Source organism: Anser brachyrhynchus (assembly GCF_964034855.1).
Source record: "Anser brachyrhynchus genome assembly, chromosome: 2".
Lineage (NCBI taxonomy): Eukaryota > Metazoa > Chordata > Aves > Anseriformes > Anatidae > Anser > Anser brachyrhynchus.
The window spans coordinates 109,795,293-109,819,997 of record NC_137695.1 but is presented as its reverse complement, the minus strand read 5'-3'; the positions used below and the strand labels follow the sequence as shown (position 1 = coordinate 109,819,997).

Sequence of the window (24,705 nt, the reverse complement as noted above, 5' to 3'; positions counted from 1 at the left end):
TTACAGTGGTGATGGAGGGACAGGAAATACAGAGACCTGAAGTGGCCTGCTCAGGGTGAGTGAGTTGTTGGCAGAGCTCGAAGAGATACTAGTCCTAAACTCCCACTCTCTGCATCATCCCTTAGGCACAGTCACTTTTTGTGTAAAACCTATCACAAAGGTGTCAGAGCTCCACTGGAAAATACTGCTAAGTATTTTGACGAAAGGAAAAGAAAAAAGAAAAAGAAAAGAAAAAGAAAAAGAAAAAGAAAAAGAAAAAGAAAAGAAAAGAAAAGAAAAGAAAAGAAAAGAAAAGAAAAGAAAAGAAAAGAAAAGAAAAGAAAAGAAAAGAAAAGAAAAGAAAAGAAAAGAAAAGAAAAGAAAAGAAAAGAAAAGAAAAGAAAAGAAAAGAAAAGAAAAGAAAAGAAAAGAAAAGAAAAGAAAAGAAAAGAAAAGAAAAGAAAAGAAAAGAAAAAAGAGGAAAAAAAAAGAAAAAAAGCCTTTCTAACAGTATTTTTGGTGTCTCGCAGTCCTGTGACCAGCTGCAACACGTGTTTGCATTGTGTGACCAGAATGCGGCCGTGCAAGGCTTGGTAAGAGAAAGGCATCTCCTAGGGATTCGCTCACGAATCACACGCTAAGCAAGCTGGCACAAACACCCACCGCGAAGCGAAACCAGACGCACAGTAGTGGGAAATCTGTGCTCTGCTCCTTAAGGGCAAATGGCTTTTCCGTCAGCAGCCTTAAAGCTCACTCCTTAAGGAAAAGTGGGGTGCAGAGTTCATTTATACTCTAAACATACAAAGGAAAGAAAAAAAAAAGTGTGTGTGTGGGGGGGATTCGAGAGAGTCTTTTCACATTTTTCGGGGAACTATAGGAAAGAGCTCTGTGAACACACACAGAGCCCAGACTTTCATTTTGTTCCCAGAACTCAGCTCAGCGCTGCCAGGAAATCGCCGTGAGCTGGAAGATCCACCAAGCAGAATATTTTCAGCATATTGCGCAGGGAGTTTTGCACACAACTCTCATTATTGTTAGCAAGGCTTGCGTGTCTAATTCTATGCGCACAGTACTGAAAATGGACCCCTTGGTGTGTCTAGTCATTTATGCAACCCAATATGCAAACCACTCAACTGAAAGGGCTCTTCAATAGTAGGAGGAGCTTCTCCGCGAGCTTTCATGTGGTTCCCATTGTTATGAAAACTCTTCCCACTGAGTATATTTGGGAACAGCTGCCTCATCTGGAGCTCGGCCACTCTGACGCTTCCCAAGACTTGGGAAGGGGAGAAAAACGGTCTCTCAGCTTCTCGGGAGGGGAAAACAGATGAGGCAGGATCCTCCTGGAAACCTGCACTAACCGAGCGGCGGTCGCGTCCCGAGCACCAGCAGATTTAAACACACCTTGCTGGCAATGGATGGGAGCGTGCCCCTTCCTCTGGGGGAAGAAGAGCTTAATATTCAGAGATCTCAGCGGAGGGAGAAGGAAGTCCTTGTCCTTGGCTGCCTAGCGACTGGCTATTTGCCGAAAAACCATCATCCCAGCTGACTGTGGGATGCATGCTGATGCTGTTCCCTATTGTTGCCGCTTCTGCTGTAGCCGCGGCTGTATCTAGTCAAGTGTCACTGATTCCTCGCCCCTCCAGAGCAAGCAGTCTGTTAATGTGCAACCAGTCAACAACCAACCCCGTCACGGAAGTTAGGAGAAAAAAAAAAGGGGGGGGGGGGACAAAGCATGCGAAAGACAGAAAGGAATCTCTCCAGAAGGCACAAAGCCTTATCAATAGCCACAGCTCTGTTTCCAGACGCGTGTTGCTTTTAGTGTTTCGAGGCGGAGTGCCCAGTTTTCTTACTCAGTCAAAACCTCCAGTGCCAAAGAGAAGGGCCAAGGTGTAGTAAAATAAAAAGTTGAAACAGCCTGACACTTTCTTAGTAGAAAATCCTGAGAGGTTTGAAGCCATACACTGAAAAAATAAATGGAATTGCAAAATTCCATCCAAAATGCATCAGAAAAGAACCAGAGAAAGCAAGGGGAAGAGAACAAATACATATAAACATTCAAATCGATGTTTTCACCTAATAGGATACCAACAAAATACATAAAACCAAGTAACAGCAAAGAATACCAAGACATCAAGATGCAATCATAGCAGATTTAAACACCTATATAATGTTATTCATGCCTGCTTTCTTTTCTGTACAGGGTTATCCAGCACACTCAGCACTGTCGGATCTGAATGCCTTCCAGTAATGCATGAAGCAATGTTATTAACATCCATCATATGCTTTGCAGTCACCCCGTCCCCAGGGGGAGAAGTGCGTACCAGTGTTTTTGTTTTCACAGTCTGATTGTTATTTTTTTTTATTTTTTTTTTGCTTTGACCTCTCTTCCCTGTAAATCCAGTTATCTGCTATAACGACTTTTAAGAAACAGTCAGTCTATTTTGGAAGAACTGCTTTTTTATATCTATTTTGATCCAATTCAGTTCATCTGGAGTGCCTCCTCGCTATTATTGCTGCAGACTGGAGGCCACAGAAAGTGATTCTGGGATAGACACATGCCGGGGAATTTCCTCATGTCCCTTAGCCCCTAGCCTGCTGCCCTTTTAAAACATGATGAAGTATAAACTTAGACTGTGTGCTGTTCAAGCAGTACGCGGTTGCTTCTCTTAGTTTTAAAAATTGCATGGGACCTACTTTGGGATGGTATTGTTATAAGTATCCCCCCAAAGTTTTCATGGGAAAAGAAATGAAAAGGATTGAAAACGCAAGCAAAGAACCGGTGATACCATCACCTGCCCCACCCTGGAAGGAGACTGTGCATGTCACAAGGACAACAAAATGCAAGAAAACAACAAAAACCAAGCAAACTGAAGCGCTGTGAAAAGTCATCACGCAGGAGCCAGGGGAGTTTGGAGGAATGACCACCTTACTGGGTCCAACCTCTTTGCATTTCAGCTTTGCCACCGTGCCCCGGGGCCTAAGGAGCGAGGAAGGGGCAGGCAGGGCTGTGGCTGGCAGGTGCCCCTGGTGGGACACCACCTGGCTGGCCCGGCCCTGCCCGAGGACCAAGTGGCAGGAGCAGTGGCAGGGGTGGCAGGCACCCGGGCTGACATTTGCCTTGCAGATGTTAGCTGCGCACTGTGCATATGAAGCGACCCTGCCACAGAGCTGTCACAATCCATTTCCCAGCCAGGATGGACCAGCGTTTTAGCCTATTCATCCCGGCAGAGCTACATTTAAATAACGCCAAGCATGACAAAAGCCAGGAAATTCAGAGTTAAGGCTACTGCTCAGGTTTTAAGCTCAGCTATTAAGGAGAAAACAGCCAAATGGAGCAAACTTTGGAGCAGGCAGTCCTTGCTTTGAGTCATATTTACTTATGGGAGTGATCTCATTGAAATTAATAGGGCTGTCTGCATGAGTAAACGCTATTCACTGGGAGTAAAGCAGTTTCCATGTGCTCTCCGACTTACTTGGCTTCTATTAGCACACTTCACGTTTTTTCCCTAGCTACGTCGTTTCACTGCTTGTGGATTTCTTTTTTCTCCGCCAGCCTTTGGACGCCGGCAGGGCTGCCGGCCCGGGGCTGGCTTTCCTTGGAGAAACATCGGTGCGTGGAGAAGTCCCTTCCAGGGAGAAGTGAACAGGGCAGCGGGAAGAGGAGGGCGGATGGGGTGCGTGGCTAAAGACAGGCAGCCAGGGTCCACGGGTTGGGCTGGTGGCTGTCCCTGCACAAGGCTGCTGTGACCCAGGATGTCCTGCTACCACCCTGGGGATGCAACCAAAACAAAACAAAGCCAAGCAGCAGAAAGCACCCAAACCGTATCATTTGCTAGAATTGGCCGAATTTACAGACTGAAGTCTGAAGGTTTTCACAGATTTGGAGCCAAGCTCTGCTCTCAGGCTAGTCCAGAGGAGTACAACCTATATGCAAGGCGGGGAGCGACATGTCTTGTCAGAGCCTTGGTTTTCCACTTCAGTTGTTTCTTCACCGGCCCGCCTCTCCTTGCCACTAAACCCACACCATGCCAGACTCGTGGTGAATCAGGCCTGCTGTTTGCTTTCGATGGTTATCTCAGCACGGGAGTTACGTTACAGCACTGCACGGAAGGGAAGCGTGTCTGCCGGTGCTCACAGCGAGCCTGCCGGCTCTGTCAGAGACCCGAATGCCCCACACAAATCCAAAACAACAGAAGGAATCCAGCAAAAGCCAGGCCAAGCCGTGGGGTTATGCCGCTGTGAAATAAAGAGGTCAGCTGCTGCCTGCTAGCAGCGCTGCGAGGCGAGCCAGACCTGTTGCTGCTAATGCTGCATCCGCATGTATTAATTGCTGGGGAGGGTGAAGCAAAAAGTCGTCAACACCAGCAGCCAGGCTCAGACTGAACGGCATTTCGCTGGGCTGAGGTGGGTGGAGAGAGCGGAGGGGAAGGAAAACAAAACAAAACAAAACAAAAGGTAAATGCTTGATTTCACTTGAGGCCTGATCCAAAGCTTCAATCAATTCTGATAGCGTGTTTAGCCTCACATCTGTAATTAACTAATTAATTTATTTTTTTAAATGAGAGCACTGGAGTTTGCAGCCAACGCCCCCGTACCAATAAAATACACGGAAGCCTTATCAGGTGCCCTAGCCTGAAGTGTGAGTACTCCTCACCTGCCTGTTACACACACTACGGTTTTATCAGAAAATGATTTCAGATAAGCCCATAATATACCAGACAATAAATAATTCAGGGTGCAGGGGGAGCATTATTTCTCCCTATACTGGCATTTCACTGGGCAGCCACCGCCCCGCAGCTTGTTTTTATACACAGCAGCAGACTCCATTCCTGGCTCGAAGCGTTCGGGCCCATCTGGCAGATTCGTTCCCAGCTAGATAATACCCCACGTCTCCCTGTAACACACCAGCTACTGTCAAGCAGCAGTGAGCCGGCTCCCCCGGACAGCTGTTTCGCACAAGGGCCGCATTGTCTGCAGGCAGCGCGGATCGCTTTACGGGGAGCGCCGGGGGAGCGAGCCCTCCGTCAGCTGCCGCGGCATCCAGAAAGCCTCGCTCGTCGCACGCTGACATTATTTGGTTATCTGGCCAAACACGCGCTGCGGATGGCGGGTTGAAACAAAGGATGCGCTCCCTGCCCCGGTTGTGTTTCATCAGCTACACCGAACCGCACGCACCTCTTCTCTCCCCCTCTTCAAAGTTTGTAGATGTATAAAAAAGGCGCAATTTGGGGCTGGGTTTGTAACAACCAAGCTTTTGTTTCTGGCGCTGCCGAGCGGGCCGCGTGGCCCCACCATATGCTTCTCCTTGGCACCAGGTAGAGCGGGACGTGCCGAGCCCCGCGGGAGGCAGCTGCCCCGTGCCAGAGCGGCCGGCAGCATCACGCCAAGATCGGTGCCTCGGCAGGGGCTGAGCAACGTGGGCGACCCCTTTCCTCCTCCTGCTTCCATGAGAAGCGCTGGGCAGAAAAATCCAGAGGGTGAACAGCCCGCAGGACACGTGTGTGCTATGAGGGGCATTGGTAAGAGCCAGCCCGGCTACGCCTTTATCTTCCCCACAACAGACTTCTCTCACCGACGGTTAAAAGAGCTTTCAAAACTATCATATATCAAAGGGAGAAAATTCTGCACGCAGACATACACTTTCTGCATGTATCAGCCCTGTAAAATCCACGTCCTTTCCCTAAGGTGAATAGCTGCTTCGGTGGACAAGTAAAATATGTAGGTCTTTCCACTATTGCTGGTCATTGTGGCAAAGAGAAAGCAAGTGGGTTTTGTGGCTTGGACTTCCAAATGGTTTGTCATTTCCTATTTCGTTATGTACTCACGCATCAGTTTCAATCTAAATTCTCTTAGTTCATGGCTTTATTTCTCACATGTTAACAAAATAAAACCTTTGCATTCTGGTACACGTTCAATGAGATTTTTGAATGCATTGATAATGTAAATTAAAAATGAGATTAAAATACTCTAAAACTTGGGGAATCTGGTTGTACTTTGAAGGTTAATCCTTCTGTATTTTCCCCCAGAGGAAATAGCTAACCTATTATATAATAGAAATTTTGTAGAAATAGAAAAACTGAATGTACATGTTAATGTAAATGCAAAGGTTATCTCATACTTTCCATTAGAAGTCAATTTCCAGTTGCTTACAGTAATGTCTAACTATTTAAATCAAACTTCTCTATGGTTATTTCCTACACTGGGTCGAATGGAAAGTTTTAGCAGAAATACATTATCCATTACTAATTATTTAAAAACTACTTTTTTTTTCCAGTGTTGATTCCTTTCCTTTCACAAATCAAAACCTTCACACCTCAAAAGAATTACAGATGAATCTGAAATTTGGTAGAAGGAATCCTGGAGCTGAAGCTGTAGGAGGTCCAGTTGTAGGAGTTTGGTAGGACTTTATTTTGGGGGTTGTAAAAGTGGTATTTGCTATATCCAAGAAAATACACTTAGGTCTCCCAGAATTATAAAATAATGAAATCTTGATATTCAGGTGCTCATTAGTGTTTTCTAGAAGCTCCCTCTGAGAATCTGAGAAAGCTTCATTCACAAGGAACATGCTCCTCAGCCCACAGATTTACCCATGTCCAAAAGTTGATGGCTAGCAATAATACCGCTCCTTGTAATGGAAGTAAATGGAAAAAAAGATCTCTTTTTACTGGAGGAAAAAATGCTGGACAGACAGCCACTTGTTCACCTCTTCTTCCCTAATTAGTGTGAATATATAAGATGTGAGCTACCCAAGTCTTCTTACTAGTGAAGGTTTACTAGACAGGAAAGTGTCATTCCCACTACTTTATGGGTGGGATAATATGTCTTGTAGCAGTGACAACTAAGATGTAGGTTGCAAGAGTGTGTGTATTTATTACAGAATATGGAGAGCTTGTTTTACCGGGAGGGTCAAAGAGGAATGAAAACTGCAAGAGACATGAGGGGAGACAACGACTTGGAAGCAAAACTTGTAACTTGTTTCAGCTGGGAGATGCATCTGAAGGCTCTGATGCAAATTACCTTCTAAAAAGGCAGTGAAAATATGAATTTAATGAAAGGGAACCAGAATCTGTTAAATTATACTCTAAGGTTGCGAGAAGTTTTTTCAAATGGAAGAGTTACGAAACATCAATACTGCAAGATCCCTATCCAGGATCTCCTAATTATCCATTAGGGTATGCAATCCTAAAAGCTACTACCTCTTAAGTTTCAGAAGTGCTGAGCATTTGCATTCCCCGTCAACTTTAATACAAATTATTGTATACATGCATACAGTCCTTTAGAGAATCACGACCACAGCTTCATTAGCTAAGTAAGACAGGGCATGATACAGAATTCACAGGAGTCAGATTGACCTATATTAAATACTTTTTTCTAGTTGCAATATTATTGTAGTCAGTTACTTACTGTCCTCAGGTAAGTTGTTTTCCCGTTCTTCTCTCTCCATCTGTTGGCACCAGCCCTCCATACGATCTCTCTCTGCCTGAAGTAGCTTCAGAAACCAGTGGCCATCTCGTGGGCACACTGACCTTTGAACAGCCTCCAGAGGATCTTCAGTGATAGAGTCAATCCAGGGGTCAGGAGGAGGTAAAATGGACGGATCAAAATCTGTGTCAAAGTCATCATCCACTGCACATGCATGGTAATGGTTTCCTGACCCTTGTATGCTAACGGTAGAGGTGCTTGCATCTCGGGAAAATTGTCTTGACATTTGTCCAGAACACATATTGTCCTCTTGAGGGTCGATTATTTCAAAGTTCTCATGGAAATCCAGGTCTGCTTGCACGGCTGTTGTTACACTATTAGATCGTGTAAACCTGCGAAAGCTTTGGAGGGCACAAACACAACATGTTTAGCAAGCTTTGGCTAGGTGGCATGAGGTAAGTTAGGTAAGAAAGGACCTATTAAGATTCTGCCTCTCCTCCTAAGAATAGCAGTCATGGCTCTCAGTGCTACATTCTGTTTTTTCTTGAAATGATCAGCATAGACTTCTTTTCTCATTGCAAGCCAACAAACATCTCTTTTTTGCATGCAAGCTCACTGCTTACTGAGGCAAGCGCCCCTAATTGTGTCATTTAACAAAGCCAGAGGCTAGCCCAGGAGATAACTAATAGTGTTGGTGGCTCAGGATTTTAGGTCACCAATTCATGGAAGGTTAAAAGGGTCCAATTTGAAGCAGTGACTGCTCTTTCAACCCCCCTTTGAAGTAGTACACCTGAACTCACAAGTCATATTTCAAAAATCATGTACCTGATATTGATAAGAAAATAAAATCAATGTGTCCATTATCTATGTAATTTTATACATTATATATATAAAGAAGGTAAGTATTTTTAGCCCAGCTAAGTATTTTGTATTGCTTCTTCATAACTGCTCATCGTAATTATGTACCTGCTAATTTCCTGCTTCTGCAAATACCAGTGCCAGCTCTCAGTTCTAGCACCCATTCCCAGTGCTAAGACCTTTTATTTTTTTCATTCAACCCTTGGTCTCAAACCAGACTCTTTCCCACAAAAGTTAACGTTCTCAGTTGCTCTCCATGTTACCCTCATCATGATGGCTGCTACCCTGTAGATAGCTTCCTTTCATCCTGCATTACTTCCATATGTTGGAGCCTTTGAGGGCAGAGAGCAAACCCTGTGAGACTGCAGAAAAGCCAGGAAGGGTGAAGGCATAAGCATGGGAAAGAGAAGGTTTGGGGGTTTGTGTTTGAGTGTTTTTTTCTTTAAGCAGCACCCCAAATTCTGCAGTCCAAGGAATCTGAGGTGGCGAGGCAGATAGAGAAGGAGCAGAGGGATATATGAGGAGTAAGAGACACCTAATGCAGTGTAGGAGGTGGCAAGTGAGAGCAAGTGTAACAGGCAGTAAATTGTGACGGGAATGAGTGGAAAATCAGCAGGCAAATAATTATAGATAGTCGGGGTAGCTCTAGAAACTGATATGCTGAGGAACACAGGAAAAATGCAAGTGAGGCAGATATCTGTCTTGCCCCATGATGGAAGGAGATAAGGAAGGTAGAACCACAAAAGTAATTGACACAGATGTTACTTAAGTCAATAATATTTAGAATTAACATAGTTTTGAATCGAATGGGGACGGATTCCCAACCCTTCTTACTAATCCAGGATGCCACCACACTCAGGCAGCTGATAATGCAGTCTGAATTTGTTCGCAATCTCACATTTACTCTTGAAACCAGTGTTAGGACCCATTTCTCTGTGATATTTTGGCTGTTTTGCCCTCACCAGTGCTATTTTTAGCTTGAGTTTGAGCAGCAGTGAAAATCTTGGTGACAGCAGAGCTGGATGCTGAGAACTATTTCACTTCCCTTCATTTATATTCCATCTTCCACTGAAGAGTAACAGCTGATTAGACAAGTATGACTGACAGCACTTGGGCAAGTGTCTTTAGTCTGCAGCTGGGGAGGGAGCAGATGGAAGGATGCTGAGGGAGAATTTCAGGTGCTGTATACCTGATACATCCAGATACCTGGATGCAGCAGACTTCAGGGAGCAGACTTCAGGGAGCACTGTATCAAGTCCTGCTGGTAGAAGATATTAATGGTGGCTGATGTAGGGCAAAGCAAAACAGGAGTCAGGAAGGGTTCTCCAGTTAAAAAAAAAAAAGAAAGAAAAAAAGAAAAAAAAAAAGAAAAAAGAAAGGACCAATTCCTCTGCAGAAGAAAGCTCAAAGTATCTTCTCAGCCAAATTGGTTCCTGGAAAACTTTAAAAAATAGATTGTATTTTTTTATAATGGTCTAGAATACAAAAAAAAAAAAAAAAAAAAAAATAATGCAGCAGCTGCTGCTTGCAGTTCTTTAGTTCTTTTGAAATGTGGTTGTTAAGTGACACAAAAGCCATGGCTATGTTGCTGCAGTTTTGCATGATACGCATCAGCAAACTGAAAAATATGGAGTGAGCAGAACTCTGCAGCTTGGCAGTATTTATCCTTTGACAAACAGAGCGAAGCATTCTGCTATGGACCGATACAGCAGAAAAAGTTCAAAAGGGAGGACAAGGATAATTGGCGATAAGGTATGGCTCCCATAGGAGGAAAGACACTTCTTGGTTTAGAAAAGAGGTGGCTGAGGAGGGCTGTGAGAGTGCGATGAAATCCTGACTAGGTGACGTTTCACCATTTCTGAGGGCAAGAACTGCAGGGAGGAAGGTAGCTAGTTGTAATGCTTAGAGGCCCGAAGATTTAAATCTAGCAAAAATAAAGTACTTCTTCACACAGTGTGTAATTGTAATTAAGTACCGCTTATACACACCCTTCACACTTTTCCTTTGCACACTTTCCTTTGTAATTTTCCTGAGTATCTGCTACTGGTCCTTGGCAATGAAAGCTGTTAGACTGGTATTAAGGGTTAGAAAGAGTTGAACTTTAGGCTGACTTTACAGTGAAAAGCTTTTGGTCCAGTCTACGTCAGTTTTTAAGAAAACTGCTTGAAATTTGGCCACCAACCTGACAAATCCCTTATCCCCATCACTGAAGTGCGTGCTTGCACACTCACACACACACTAATGTGTGCCCATCCTGGCACCATGCTCACACAGGATCTCTTTTTAGTCATTAATCTGGATTTGCCAAGAGCCAAGGCATTAGTACAGTGACCTCTTCCACACCTTCCAGGGTGAGAAAAGCAGGAGAAAAGCAATGCCCATAATCCATCTCCCTCCATGGAGCCTGGATCCTTCTCCATGACCCTACCTCCACATTCACTCCTGCTCTTGCTTTCTGCAGTGCCGTAGATTGTGATTTGCTTCTGTTTTAGATGACCATTTATAGTTTCAGAGAACACCCTGGCTTTTCAGCCTACACCAAATCCCAAATGTGAAAAACATCGAGGTCTACTTGCCAAGAGGATGTACTGCTGGAGGCACTACATTTCAAAGCTTTTAGGAGTATACTCTTACTGGGTTCATTATGAGCTAGTACCACCAAAACCAGACTCCGCTCAACAAATAAAACAGAATGACCTACTTTCTTTTGCCTTTGTTTTATCTATATTATAGTATGCTACAGGCTTGCTTGACAGATTCTTGGCAGTGGATTGTGTAACCTATCTGTCTTCAAAAGAAAAACAACTTGGCAATAGAATATAGCATCAGTTCAAAATTAAAAAAATACTCCCAAGGAAATGTATGCTGAATGACATGGAAATACGGGAAGGCACCCATTATCTGCCTACCTCCAGCACATCTACATAAGCCACCTAATAGATGGTAATCTTAGCCTCTGACATAGTTTCCTCGCTCACTTCCAGGATGTTTTACTCTTGCGACATACCATTTGTGTCCCACATGTGCCCTTTTTGTTTTGCTCTCACTTAAAGCTCCTTACCACAGGAGAGCTGCTGAAGCTAACACTTAAATTTTCATTGTCTCTACACATACAAAACATTTACAGGTATACCTAAAAAAAAAAAAAAAAAAAGGGGGGGTTCAGAAATTGCTGGTAATTGTTAAAAACAGAGACTTCCTTCTTTCTCTGCTTTCAGGCTTGGTCCTTTTGTACTCACTTGTGCCCTGCAGGCACACGGTGTAATAATTACAGCTTCAGAGAACTACAGCAGATACCTGGCCTAAGGTGCAGAAAGCCATGAAACCTCAGACTGGATAAACCAGTATGGAGAGCAACACTAGATGTGTCTTGAACAGCAACAACTGGGTCACTTGTTAGCATTTGACTCTCTGCTCCTAAATGTTCTTTTGCTTTCTTTTGAAAAACATGTTTATATTTCATCTCCGATAACTTATTTCTTTCCTAAACAAACAAACAAACAAAAAACACAAAACCCAGAAAAGATGTCGGTTCCAAATCAGCTGACCCATGGCAAGTGTCAGTGGCTCGTACATTAGATTAAACCTGCCTCACTCTACCTATCGGTTATATTCTTTCTTGTTGTGGGTTTGTCTGTTAAGGTGGCAGCCACCCTCAGCAAAACAAAACAAAACAAAACATCCTTCTGATGGCAGGATCTTTGGCCATATATCTCCAAGCTACAATCTCATGTTCTTTGCTCTACACCACTCCCTCTCCCACTAACACAGGCTTTTTTCATCACTAAGAGTCTTAACGGGGAAAGTATAATCCTTTATTATTGTTTCGTGTTACCAAAATCCTATAGAATTTCTCAGTGGAATGGTTTCCACTGTGGTGAATGCATGCAGCCATAAAATGCTGCAGACCAAAATCAAGGAAATATCAGTCCCAGTTTAATTTAGCTAAAATACAGATTTGAAGGTCATGCCCTAATAACTGGACAGTTAAGAAGTTTGAATTAGAGCTTATGATTGGCCCATTGTGCAGGGAATACCCTAAAACTTGTGTATTTTTTTGTCAGGACAAGAAGTCAATAAAAACAAAAACCTGAATGAGAAAAGAGAAAAATATGGCTTTATACAGTAACAAAAGCCAAAGAAAGAAGTGTTTTTTTTTTTTTTCCCTGAAGACACAGAAGAGGTGTTTTTTTGTTTTTTTTTTTTTTTTAAATATTAACTTATCACCACTTCAAAACATTTCATTTTATATGGTGTGGTGTACCACACTTTACACCACACCAAAAGGCAGGGGCACCTTCCCCCAGACCCACAGAAGCCAGAGAAGGTGGAGGAGGTGCGTGCATACATGCACCCATGGTCTTAGTCTCCTATGACTGTGTCCTTAGTTCATAAACTAACATTGTTTCAGCATTCATAAATTCTTGTGATGGCAAACCAAGCACAATAACCAGCTGATAGTACAACTAGGAGCAATGAGCAAGGTAATTTTGGGGGTAAGGATGTAAGGGGAGGGAATCTGGGGGCACACATGGTAAAATGCCAGAGACTGAAAGTAATTAAAGAGTTACGGAACTGAGAGCTGAAGGGATGTGCCCCTTGTTCAATAAGGATATATGTGTGCTAATTGGCCTGGCACAATATATTGCTTCTTCTTTTCTGGTTCAGTAGAAACAGTTGACTTCCAACAATTCAGTTGTCTTCTGTAAGTGAAGAATGGAAGGTGGTCCCTCGAGGTCAAGAAGGAGTCCCAGGTAGAGAGAAAGGACAAACTGAAGTGGAAGCGCCCTGAGCCTTGTTAGAAATACCTTTAAAAACTGCCTCTAGAAGGGATGGGTCATGTGAAGAAAGGGGTGGAACATTTTGTTTGGGGTTTTGTTAGCATCATGAGGGAGATCAGGTGAGAGATAAGAGTAACAGCAGGAAGATCATGAGGTCACTGTTGAAAGAAATGCATACTTTTTTTTTCCCTCAGGAGAAGGACTGGACCATGGCACTCTGTAAATGTTAGAAATCTTAAAGCTGCATTTAGGATATGAAAAGGAGAATTGAGAGCAGACAGAATAAAGAACGGAGGATAAGATGAACAGCAGTGATGGATCAAGTTATAATATGGTCAGGTAGTGGTAGGCACATTTATCCCTTGAGCAGTGCAAGAGGAGGAGGATTCAGAGTCATTTGTCTTGGCAGGAAGCCCAGGTTGCAGAGAGTGAAGGGCTAATGAAAGGTCTGAGCCGAGGTGGAAGATGGAAGAGATATACTGTGCTCCAAAGATGCTCTGGTTTTGAGCCACTTGGATCAAGAAATGGAGGCAAAATCTTTTGCTCGCTTGGTCCAAGCACAGAAGCAGGAATAATTAAAAGGACGTAAGGAGGTAAGACTCCTTAGGGCAAGAATGACCATCACGTTAGGTGAGGGAAAGGGGGAGGAAAGAACAGGAAGCTAAGAAGAGGAGTGAAACAAATTTTGTACGGTAGGCTTTTGGTGCATTAAGCAAAGAGATTTCCTGCTTTAAAGCAGCGCGCTTAATAGCTTTGACTGGCACGAAAACATGATCAATTTACTGTATTTATATCATTTGCTGTGTCATTCTTCTTTTTTTAGTTTATGCTTATTTAATATTTCTGAATCTTGGAATATTTTTTTAAACATTCATTTGTCATGGATTCAATTCGGTAGAGCTTTTCGGAGGTTCTGCAGTTGTTACGGTGCAGGGACAAGGAGGAAGGCACTGTATTTACAATTCCATTCCTGTAACAGATAATCAATACATTGTGCTTTGCTGTGTTAAAAAATAAAAATAAAAAAGGAGTATGAGTGCCAAACTGTGCTGATAAACCCTTTGTTTCTTAAGTACACTCATTTTCTGAGGATTAAGGGCTGTCCTTTATCTGCCTGTTCACTTCTGAAAGTCCATGATAGATTGCTGCTTGTTCATCTGCTCCCAACAGCAGCAACCTCAACTTTATCTGCAAGAAATGCCCCCAACACAGCTGCCACGAGGCAATGCAGAAATAATGCTTCCTCAGGGCAGACCTTCACAGACGAATCTTACCTTTTTCTCTGCAGCAATAAAAACAGCAATAGAGAGAGGACTTTGGAAGTAAGGTATTTACAAACAGCCTTTTTTTTTTTTTTTTTTTTTTTTTGTGGTGGTGGTGGTGAGGGAGGGTTGGGCTTTTGGGGTAGTTATTGCCTTTGTGCTCAGGCTGAAGGGAAATGGTCCTTCAGCATCTATTCTAATGTGCTCATTTATCTAGTGCTAGAAGAGCTGTGGGTAAATGGGGCTGAGGTCTAAGGCATAAAGAAATGTCTGCCAGAAAGAGATGTTTTAGCAGGTTAATGAGGAACTTGGTAACAGCCTGACAGGGTCATTGCAAATCACATTTCTTTTTTACTGAAATTACTTTAGCCTTTTGAAGCCACGGGAAAATACTCTGCTACTTTACAGAGAGATTTCACTGAATTTAAAATAGTGTAGATAATATGTTATTTTTTGACTAATTTTAGCAGATGTACAGGGGGAACAAAAAGGCATGAAAATGTACGTCTCCTCTAACCAATGCCACAGCCAGCTGGCGAGGGGAGGGCTGAGGGCCCAAATGCTGCCAGCTCAGGTTTGCTGCACCCAAGTTTTCTCAGGAGAGGCTGCAAGGTGCCCCTTATCTTGCTGAAAAGCAATAGTGCCCCGTGGCTGCTCCTGTGCCATGCTATAGCCAGGCGTGAGCAAAACTTCTCCGGTTCTCCTACTGCTCCTGAAAAAACACCTCTGAGAAACAAGAGCTGTGACATTTATAAGTCTCAGCTTCTCAGCTGGATGACCTAATGATTCAGCGGGGAAGCAGGTTTATGTTGCCATGCAGGAACTGGGACTCTTAAAAATTAATTGTGGCACAACTGTTTACTTTAGGAAAACGTTATTTACTTTCACTCACCATTTCTCCTCTTCAACTTGAACTCCTATGGACTGGAACTTACTAGTTGCTTTGTTTTCACCTGATTTGGCAGATTCTTCAGCACCATCAACCTTAAAAAGCAAAACAAAAAACAACAAAGCACCGCAGCTCATTAGAATGTATTTTGGCAGAGATATCACCTGGCTACTTACAATTTCTAAGCACGATCACTACTAAGTGTCTGCGCATATGGCTTGTACCATAACTACCTTCTTCCACTTGGATAGCTTATCTCTGGTATGCAGTTTCTGTTCATATTAGTGAACGTTACTCATTCTTGTTAATCTGTAAAGCATTTCTGTTAAGACAGCGTTAGGCCTGAGACATGCAGGTGGGGTTTATCCAGTATTTTGTGGAGACTGGATGCTCAGATTTGCGAGAGCCTCTGAGCAGCTGGTACTCCGCATGCTGTGCTGCACCATTTGTTTGATTTCACCTGTTAGTTTGTACCTGCATGCATAGGTAAGTCATGTCAAAATGATGAGTTTACTTTGTTTAAATGTCAGTGTCCTGAATCAGAGCACTGTACAGGTAGGATATGAAGAAAGTAGATGCAGCTATCAGAGGCATTTTCTCTGCTGCTCTACTGTGCAGACAGGAGGTCCCCAGGAGCACAAGCAGGAACTTTATATTGCCTCTTTGAGAACCAATGGTATGGCATTAAAGTTTAACCATGGATGTACCTTTGAGAAAAATCACAAACTTTTGGGTTCATTCAGTGTAGTTCCTAAGTCCCAGTGCTGTATATGAGATTGCTAGTCATACCCAAAAAAAAAAAAAAAAAAGCCAGCATGCAGCAAGTTTGGACCACAGTGACCTGTGAACCTACTCCAACCCCAGATGTACAAGATCTGCAGGTGTAGCTAGCATCTCCTCTACTGGCTTGCTGTTGAGAGCAAATTTAACAGCCCTGTGCAGGAAATGTGATCAAGGAGTTTCAGAACTGTTCAGTGAAGTAAAGTACTTACTTGATGCTGAGGCTTTTTGGGAGCTAATTCCGCCTTAAATGACATAACTGACAGAGAGAGTTAACCTTTTTGATGGTAGGGTTTTTCTTTGTTTTACTTTGCTTGTTTGTTCAACAGATTTACAGCAAAGGCTTGTAGTGACCTAAGAGCAACTGAGAGGTGCAGAGGACACACCAGGAGGTTCACCACAAGTGCATGTTCGGTTTATTTATTACAGGAGGAGGCAAACCTCAGTCTAAGGTGGCTTGCACTGCCCTACAGAGATAGGCCAAACTATAATGAAGATGTTTACCTGCTCTGAGTTCAGTCTAAGGCTGAGTTAGGCTCCCATTGCATTCAGGAGAGGGAGGCTGACCAAGCCTTTCATGCACGGGTTGTGACTATGCATGTCAGCTCTAAGTTTCAGAATTTTAGCAGGAGATTTTTCAAATGCTTGAACAGCGTTTGGGACTATGTCTTCCTCAAATGCCAGGAAACTGGGTCTCCTGTGACTCTCAAAAGCTACATTCTTTACTTGCAGCAACACTACCTTCGGAAGAGACAGCTGGGAAATGGTGTCTTAAGAACCCCGGTTCACGTTACAGCTGCTCATTTGGGCTTCTGCAAATGTGGAAATTATTTCTTTCTACCTGTTACTTTGTCCGCAAAGGGTCTTTGTTGCTTTGTTCAGTGAAAGGAGGGATCACAACAATAACAGAGAACCTTTGCCTTGGCTGGGCATGGGAATAAGTAATAGAGATTTCCTTTATCCTTATCCCACCTGGATCTTGCTCCTGTGTTTAACACTGAACTTTCAGAAGTCCTTCTTTCAGAATATATCTAAAACAAATGACTGTGGAGCACAGAAAGAGTACAAAAAGCCAGTAAACTGATCCCACAGGCAAGAGTTAACCATTGCCCTCCCAAGAAGAAGTAAGAGGTGAGTAAAGACACCACTTCTCCAGGAGCTGCCCCTGGGATGACATAGTTCTGTCCAGTGCCTCCCATCTCATCAGGCAGATGTAGAGATTTCATGGTAAATTCTTAGGCTTTGCAAATCAGATAAGCCTATCCAGGCACAGAGGAGGTTGTAAACACAATCTCCATCTGCAGGAAAAAATATCATGCTGTCTTGGGAAGGCCAGTAAGCTGTGGATTGCTATTCTGCTTGCTTGGGACTCATCTCCCATCAAAACCCGTGCTGATTCTCACTTGATTGTAAGTTAAAGTACTTTGTTGCAAGAGCTAATCCTGCAAGCAGATAGTTGGCCTTCTATGCACATTTTTTTTTCTTTTTTTTTGGAGGGGGGAGTAGGGGTGGGTGTGGGAAAGATTAATTAAGATAGCAGATTAAATTGGTCTAGTTTATTTGCTCTTCTCCTTTTTGTAAATACAAGTGAGCTTTGGCAGGGTTAGTTTTCTTGTTTCATTCCACTAGAGGTAAAAAAAAAAAAAAGTGTAATTTTCTTTAACAAGGGCAAATCAGAAGGAACATATCCTCTGCTCTTGAGGCTGAGATAGGAACAATGCCGCCTCATTCAAGCGGCCACCAGTCATTACGAAATGCATGAATAAGCAGTGACAATTAATTCAGTGAGGCTGGACAAAAATATTTTTGGGGTGATAGTGTAATGTAAATCATTGTTTTACACATTCCCTTTCAATGATTTAATTCATGCCTTTCTGACCCCTGCTGTGTTATGATTCATAGATTAGTGCTCATGTGTGTAATTTAACAGAGCTGAATAACAAGCAGCAAGGAGACTTAAACAAATCCTCACATCTGATGTTTTTATGATAAATTAGTAAAACATCATTAGTACCATGTGGCATGATTAAGCTGCTGGAAATTCTACATAGGCACCTGTCAGGAAAACAAGAAAAATACACGAAACATTGTATAACAGGCAGTAAAACAAATGCAGAAACCCCAAACAATGGCGCACATATAATCCAAGTTGTGTACCGTACCTGTATTCCAATAGATAAGCATCTGTTTTTCTTGAAGTGGTCCTTCTTTCTGTCCTCTACTGCAACAGTGGCAATGGTTGTGGTGGTGGTGACGGTGGCAGTATTGTTTCCTACGTGTTGACTTGCTGGGCCATGGATCTGCGCGTTAGCAGCTTCAATGGCAGCTGTTAGTGCCTTCATACTGTCCAAGCTCTCTGTGGAGTTGCTAAGTCCAGATTGACTGATGATATCTCCCCTCTGTCCATGCCCATCCATGTATGCATCCTGGGCAGACTCCGTGCTGCTCTGGGCTGTGATGGAAATAAATGGTTTGGTGGTTGTTCTCGGTGGGACTGGAGGCGGTGTCTTCTTATAGGTGGTAATGCAGGATGACACTGGAAAAAACATATGAGGGTTCTTGATTTGTGGACGTTGCAGGGAAAATGTATGCAAATATGATCTCAAGACACCAGTAAGCATGGTCAGAACAGAGGTAAGGAGAATACTGTTAGCCAAAGAGCCCCCAGAAGCTCCAGTGACAGCACTATGGAAATACCTCACTTATCAGAGTCCTCTGCTCATGTTGATGTGAATGGCAGAATTGACAGTAGAGGGGAAAGAAAAGGGCTATTTGCCAAGTTCCTCCTTAGCCTTTTAGGACTGTGTTCTCCAGCCTGTTTGCTGCTAACTCTTCTAAGTCAGCCAGTGAGTGAACAAGTCATTCCACCAAAATGTATGTTCTGGGCATAGCTTCCAGACAGGATACACAAGGATCCGTCTCCAATCACATAACCAGCTAATCTGTACTTCATGCAGTTTTATTGCAATTTTTTTTTCTCTTTCTACCCTGTCCCACTGTATTTCCTTATACATTTATTTATTAAATAATTTTAAAACTACATTTCTTTGTTCAGAGACACATCCCAAAGCTATCCTAAGTAAAAGACTGTTAACACTCATCATGCTTGAACTTGTGTGTTTCATGCCATAAAATGCCTCACTTGTTGCACAGCCTTCTCAGATACTTTGAAATGTTTTGTAAGCTGTGGAGGGCATGTTTAAAACAACATTTTGCTGCTGATAAGTCTCATAATAAATGTAACATTTTGTTTCTAGGAAAAATGCTTAATTTTACACAAAAGGAGTTAATGTAATGAAGTCAGTGGCTAAAGCCTGTCAGTGGGACTACTTAAAGGAAAGCATAAGTATAAATGTTTGCAGTAAGAGACACTCAGAAAAAGTTTATAAGGACTCCTCTTCATATTTTGAAGGTCATTGTAAATGCTTCTATATGGATTTAGAAGTATAGTTTGATTCCCACATTAGAAACTATTGGCTGGTGTATACAGAATTACATGCAGAAAGCACTTCATGGAGATAAAAACATCTTATTTAAGGGATAGTTGGCAGCTCTGCATTGCTGAAGTCCTGGAATGCTTTCAAATGAGGAAAGAAAGTCCATTAAGAACAAAAAACAATGATGATATGTTCTATTTTTTAAGCAAATAAATGCAGGCATTAACCTGTGCAAAGTTCAGACACAAACACGTTAACATAAATTCTTATTAACAGTAATCATATGGCAAGAAATGATTCATTTTAACTGGCAGACGTCTATGCCACCCACATAAAAGGTAAGTCTGCTACAGCTGTTCTGCTCTCTGTTTGCACTGTACGTGCTTGTTGAGCCAGAAGCCATTATGGTATTAATTTGACTAGCTCAGATCCATATGCCTCATATCTCCCGATACCTGCACGAAGAGTTACAGTGTAAAAGGTGTTTCTAGGGCATGAAATCACACAAGTTTTTTTTCTAAGGATTCTGGTGTAAGTTTCTGATAACATGTCTGAACCCATGTTAAACACGTTAAATGCTAATGGAAAAAGAGTATTTTGCTAAGGTAGCGAGGGTTTTGAAGCTATGATTCACTTCTGAAGAATCAAACAGAAACCACAGCATCTTGGAGAGAATATATGGCTAAAAATGAACTTGTCAAATTTTGACTCCTGGGAAGTGAAGAGTTTATAGAGGTTAAAGGTGCTTTTTTAATGTGCTTATGAAAAAAGGCATCTATGGAACTAACAGGAAGGATGACAATTTTACAAAGAAGGTTGGGTATTTTGTGCCGTTCTTCATGGGTTTGGATGCTGCCAAAAAGCCCTTGTTGTGACTGTGCACATTCAGGTAAATCATCTGTTCTTGCTGCAGAATTATGGAGAATTGTGGAGGCTGCTGCTGGGTGATGGGATCCCAGAAATGACCCAAGTGGCTCATGGTCTGGAGAAATGTTCTCCGAGTGGTGGCGATGCGAACTGAAATTCACCACTGAAGAATTCAAAGCTTGTAACTACACACTCATATACCAAGTTATACTGTGGTGATCCTGTTCCAAACTTACCTAGTAGAGGTTTGTGTGCCATGCTACATTGCAATTCAGCAAAGTATTAATTGCCTCATTTAAAATATCGTTGGTAAGGTCATTGTGGAAATACTGAGGAGACAGCAGCACCTTCAGGACATACCTGCAAGGCAGGTACGTATCATTTATCCTACTTAGCAGATAGGGAAATGATAATGAGACCTCCAAAGTGCTCTTAAGTCAGAGAGAGGGCTTTTAAAATAAAAAGCAAGCCTTAACAAGGCTAGTCCCCACATCGCTGGTCATCCCCAACAAGTGAGACAGTCAATAGCAACTGTTTATTGACAGCTACCCGGCACTCTGGACACTGCAGTACAAATACAGAAACCCCCGATTAAGATGTCTTTCATTCTGTTGGTAAATGCACTCGACGAGGAGCCTAATCCACACGGCAGTGAAAGATGTTTGCACTCAGCTAATTAAGTCTGAAGTTATTCTTAAAGAGGGGGAGAGGATTGACAAGTCATACGGTGAAATTGTAAAGAGAAACAGCGAACGTTGTTTCAGCAAGTCAAAACAAATCCTTGGTTTCCTGGAGTCACGCAGCACGTACTGTACGGCTCCGGAGAAGCAGTGTGTGCAACTCATAAAAGAACCCCAGGCACTTCATTACTGGAAACGATGCAAGCTCCTGCCACTCCTTGGCAGGAACGACAACAAAACAATGCTCGGGCCGCAGTCGGAGGCAGCTGCTCGCTCAGCGTCGGAGCTGGCTGCGCCCTCCCAGCGGCCGGAGCACTGCAACGCAAAGGATTTGGTGCATCAGGTTCTTCCGGGGCTCTTTCAAGAGCCCAGCAACGTGTGACATGGCCACCTGAAGGACCTGACGGGTTTTCAACTGGCTACGGTGCTTTCAACGCTAAGATGCCTGAAGAAGAATGGGAGTACTCTCCAAGGAAAAGGACAAAACCTTGGTGCTCTCCTTGCGCAGCCGAGGTCCGAGCGTTTGGTGGGTGCAGGAGGAGGACCTCGCCTTGTGCTCTGTCCCTGCAGGCAAGGGGGAAGCGCTTCCATTCAGCTCCGGAGGGGGACTGCTGCGTGGGAGGATGCTGATGGAGAAGATTACAGGATCACGGGATGCGCAGAGAAGATAGGGAAATCCTCACTTCACACACAGGGAACGTTCAAGGGGTTTTGCACTTGAAAGTTAGTTTAATTCACATCAGGAAGTGAATTTAAAGGGCTCTATAATTCCCTGATAAATACATTCTTGGACATGGATCAAGGAGCGAGGTTCTGTGCTCAGACTGATCTGACTGGAGAGTCGAGTCAAAGGAGTCTCATTTGTCATTATAATTGCTTAGGCATGGAGTTAATCAGAAATAACTTTTTCTTAATAACAAACATGAATATGAATCCACAGTCTGTCACAATACAGAGTAGCTTTCTGTATTATTTTATGGAGCACACATGCTGCCAGAGCAGGTATACATTCCTCTCCTAGGACAAGGTTTGATCTAAGTTAAATCATATGCAAGAAAACTCTGACTCCCAAAGCACCTCGAGTCAGTCCCATCATTCCCAGCTCTACCGATCCACTCGTTAATGCTCTCCTTTCTGTTTTGATCTTTATCCTATTTCTGTGGCCTGCTTTTGGGTTACAGTTTAATCCCAAATACCTAGTGAAAAAAGCACTTTCTCCAGATTAGGAAAAAAAAAAAGTCACGGTGTTTGTCCTCCTAGCCAGTATTTCCAAACAACTAGCTCATGAGAGAGGAATTTGGAACAGGGAGTGTCAACCACCCAGTTCAGAAGGAAGTCTAATGATAAAAAAAAAATAATCCCAGATTGCATAATAATAAAGGCCTGAATTTGAATGTTTCATTGTGAGAGCACTTCAGTTGTTTAAACACGCTCGCTAGGGAGATGAGCCCTCAGGAACAAACACCAGCACGCAAACCCAGAGTTTTAGCTCAGTGGATGGGTGCTCAGGAGAACCCCAAGGCAGACTAACATTTGCAAAGAGATCAAATTCACACAGTGCTTTGAGCAGTTCAGGTGATGAGATATGTGAGCAACATCTTTCCATCTCTGATTTGGCAGGCTCATGTAAACGTGGTTAACGAATACAAGAATAAATGAGGGCGCAGATTTAAAGTCAATTAAAATAATGGTGCTTTCCTTGAGAAAAATGACTATTTCCACAGTTTGAAGAGAGCAGTGAAAGACACAGTGTGTACACAATTAAGTAATAAGGTACAAGGTAAAAGGTCCTCAACTGTGTACAGATGGACCTAATCCTACTGATTTAATGCCTGTTAAAACGGTACGTTACAGCAATACGCTCGCATCTCACACAGCTGCACCACAAAGCAGGGATGCAGGCACATCCTCGCAGAGCTGAGGCCTTGAGTTGCAGTCCCTGGGCTCCCCATGCAGAGGAGTGGGGCTTGATTTGGGTAGGTGCACTCAAATGGAGCTGTTACTCTCCTTATCATGCACTTATTTCTCTGCTTTGTTAAGGTTTGGGGGAGGTGTGAATGTTTGGAAATGGGGTTTTAGACTCTGCATTGTTTTTTGGACATGCAAAAAGTTGGTATGAAAATGGGGCATCTGTTTTCTTAATAAAAAGGCCATTCTCAGGTAGCAGATGGCTTCTGAGGAAACAGAGATTTACCACTAAAACCAAACTGAAATAAAGATTTTCATAAGAAGTTCTAGACTGCCCAAGGGAGTAATACCGGAGTGAATTATGGATGTCATTATCCCAAATGAGAACTACTGAAATCTTTGTACCATGCCATCAGGACTTCTGCCAATGCCATACTTTTACCCTATCCCCACCACTGCCAAGCCTTACATCTCAGCCGACAAAAGCCTAAGCTGCACCGGCTTTGGAAACAGGCATAGCTGATAACTAAAACCCTGCAGAAAACTACACAAAGTATGTCAACTGTCTTCACTGCACACAGAAGCACCGCAGCGTTAGGAGATAATACCCCAAGTACAGTGAGGTCTAAAAGCCTGTGCTGGTGGCCATTTCATAAGTTTGGACATTTTTGCTCCTAGGTAGGGTGCCTCCAGCTTTTCAGCTGGGTGCAGTAAGGGGGCTCCTGAAACCCACAACTGACCATGGCTCATCCAGTATCTCAAGTGAAATGGAGTTACAAAATCTGCATGTGCACAGTCACTGGATGACAGGTGAATACATCTCTAGCAGATTTCTTTTTTTTTCTCTTAATGACTGCTGCTGGAAGCTGCTGATGCCAGTCAGAAGTTTAATTGCTATCCCAGGAAAGCTGAATTAGTGCACAGAGAACAGGTGATGCAGCCAAAGGTGTCTGCTAAATGTTGTTTATCACTGTGATATTGCCACAAGTTATGTATGCACAGACAAAATTCATTGCATGTGGGCTTCCTATGAGACCCACTTCAATTTTTGTACTGTGTAGCCACAGCTGAACTTCTCTATACATTAAAATTTACCATTATGCTAACGGTGCACAACTTCAGTAATTCAGCTCATTCGGCTTCAAAGCAGACAAGTCTGTAAACAGCTGAAGCTCTGGAAAAACATCTCACATAAGCTGATAGTCATTGCCCAAGTGGATAGTTGCTAGGATGGCTTATAATATTTTACTATTAAAAAACATGATCTTCACTGGGGTCAAGCAATTAGGACTCAGCTTTAGATTTTCCAAAGACAGAATATGAGCATGTGCAAATCCTCCATCTCACTTCGGTTAACATGTAAGAGCCCTCTTGCCTTTTTACACCATCAAGCGATCAGCCGGAGGGGACGGCAGCAGCATTTGCTTCCAGCAGCTGTCTCCAGCAGCCAAAACTGCACGGTGCCTGAGGAGATGGTGCTTTACTGAAGGGCTCGATCCGGGCTGTTGGCCAATGTGATGCGATGCTGTTAGGTACCCATCAACAACACAGGAACAGTAACTCAAATTGAAACTCAGGCTGAGAGGAAAATCAGAAGTGAAACTATTTTGGCCTTGTCCTTAAACTCTGGCTTTCAACTAAGCATCTGGAAAAACAACACCAGGAAACGTGTAGGTGATATTATGATTCTGTCCCAGACAGATGCTCTCTGAGAGCTTCAGAGAGTCAAACTTCTTTAAAACAGTAATGGCAGAAGGTATCTGATACACAAATCAGCCTCTACATTCAGTGAAACATGCTGGAGAAGACTGGAAAAAAAAAGAAAGAATAACTGTACAGCAG

At 43.1% G+C, this 24,705-nt stretch overlaps 1 protein-coding gene and 1 long non-coding RNA gene across 23 annotated transcripts in view; one reads left to right on the top strand and one right to left on the bottom strand.

Moving 5' to 3' along the window:
- Positions 1 to 24,705, bottom strand: part of DLGAP1 (DLG associated protein 1) — a 419,363-nt gene that overhangs the window by 10,026 nt on the left and 384,632 nt on the right. For all 15 annotated transcript variants that reach the window (XM_080581951.1, XM_080581942.1, XM_080581947.1 and 12 more), the window contains 3 exons: positions 18,134 to 18,507; positions 15,195 to 15,286; positions 7,384 to 7,802 (listed from right to left, as the gene is read on the bottom strand). In XM_080581951.1, coding sequence (XP_080438077.1) covers positions 7,384 to 7,802; positions 15,195 to 15,286; positions 18,134 to 18,507 — 885 coding nt within the window. The remainder of the gene's footprint in view (positions 1 to 7,383; positions 7,803 to 15,194; positions 15,287 to 18,133; positions 18,508 to 24,705) is intronic.
- The window catches only part of LOC308190489, a 52,513-nt gene continuing 35,617 nt past the window's right edge, over positions 7,810 to 24,705 (top strand). For 7 of the 8 annotated variants that reach the window (XR_013947242.1, XR_013947243.1, XR_013947244.1 and 4 more), the window contains exon 1: positions 7,810 to 14,367. This is a non-coding gene — a long non-coding RNA (uncharacterized lncRNA). The remainder of the gene's footprint in view (positions 14,368 to 24,705) is intronic. The other variant, XR_013947241.1, reaches the window with a different exon arrangement.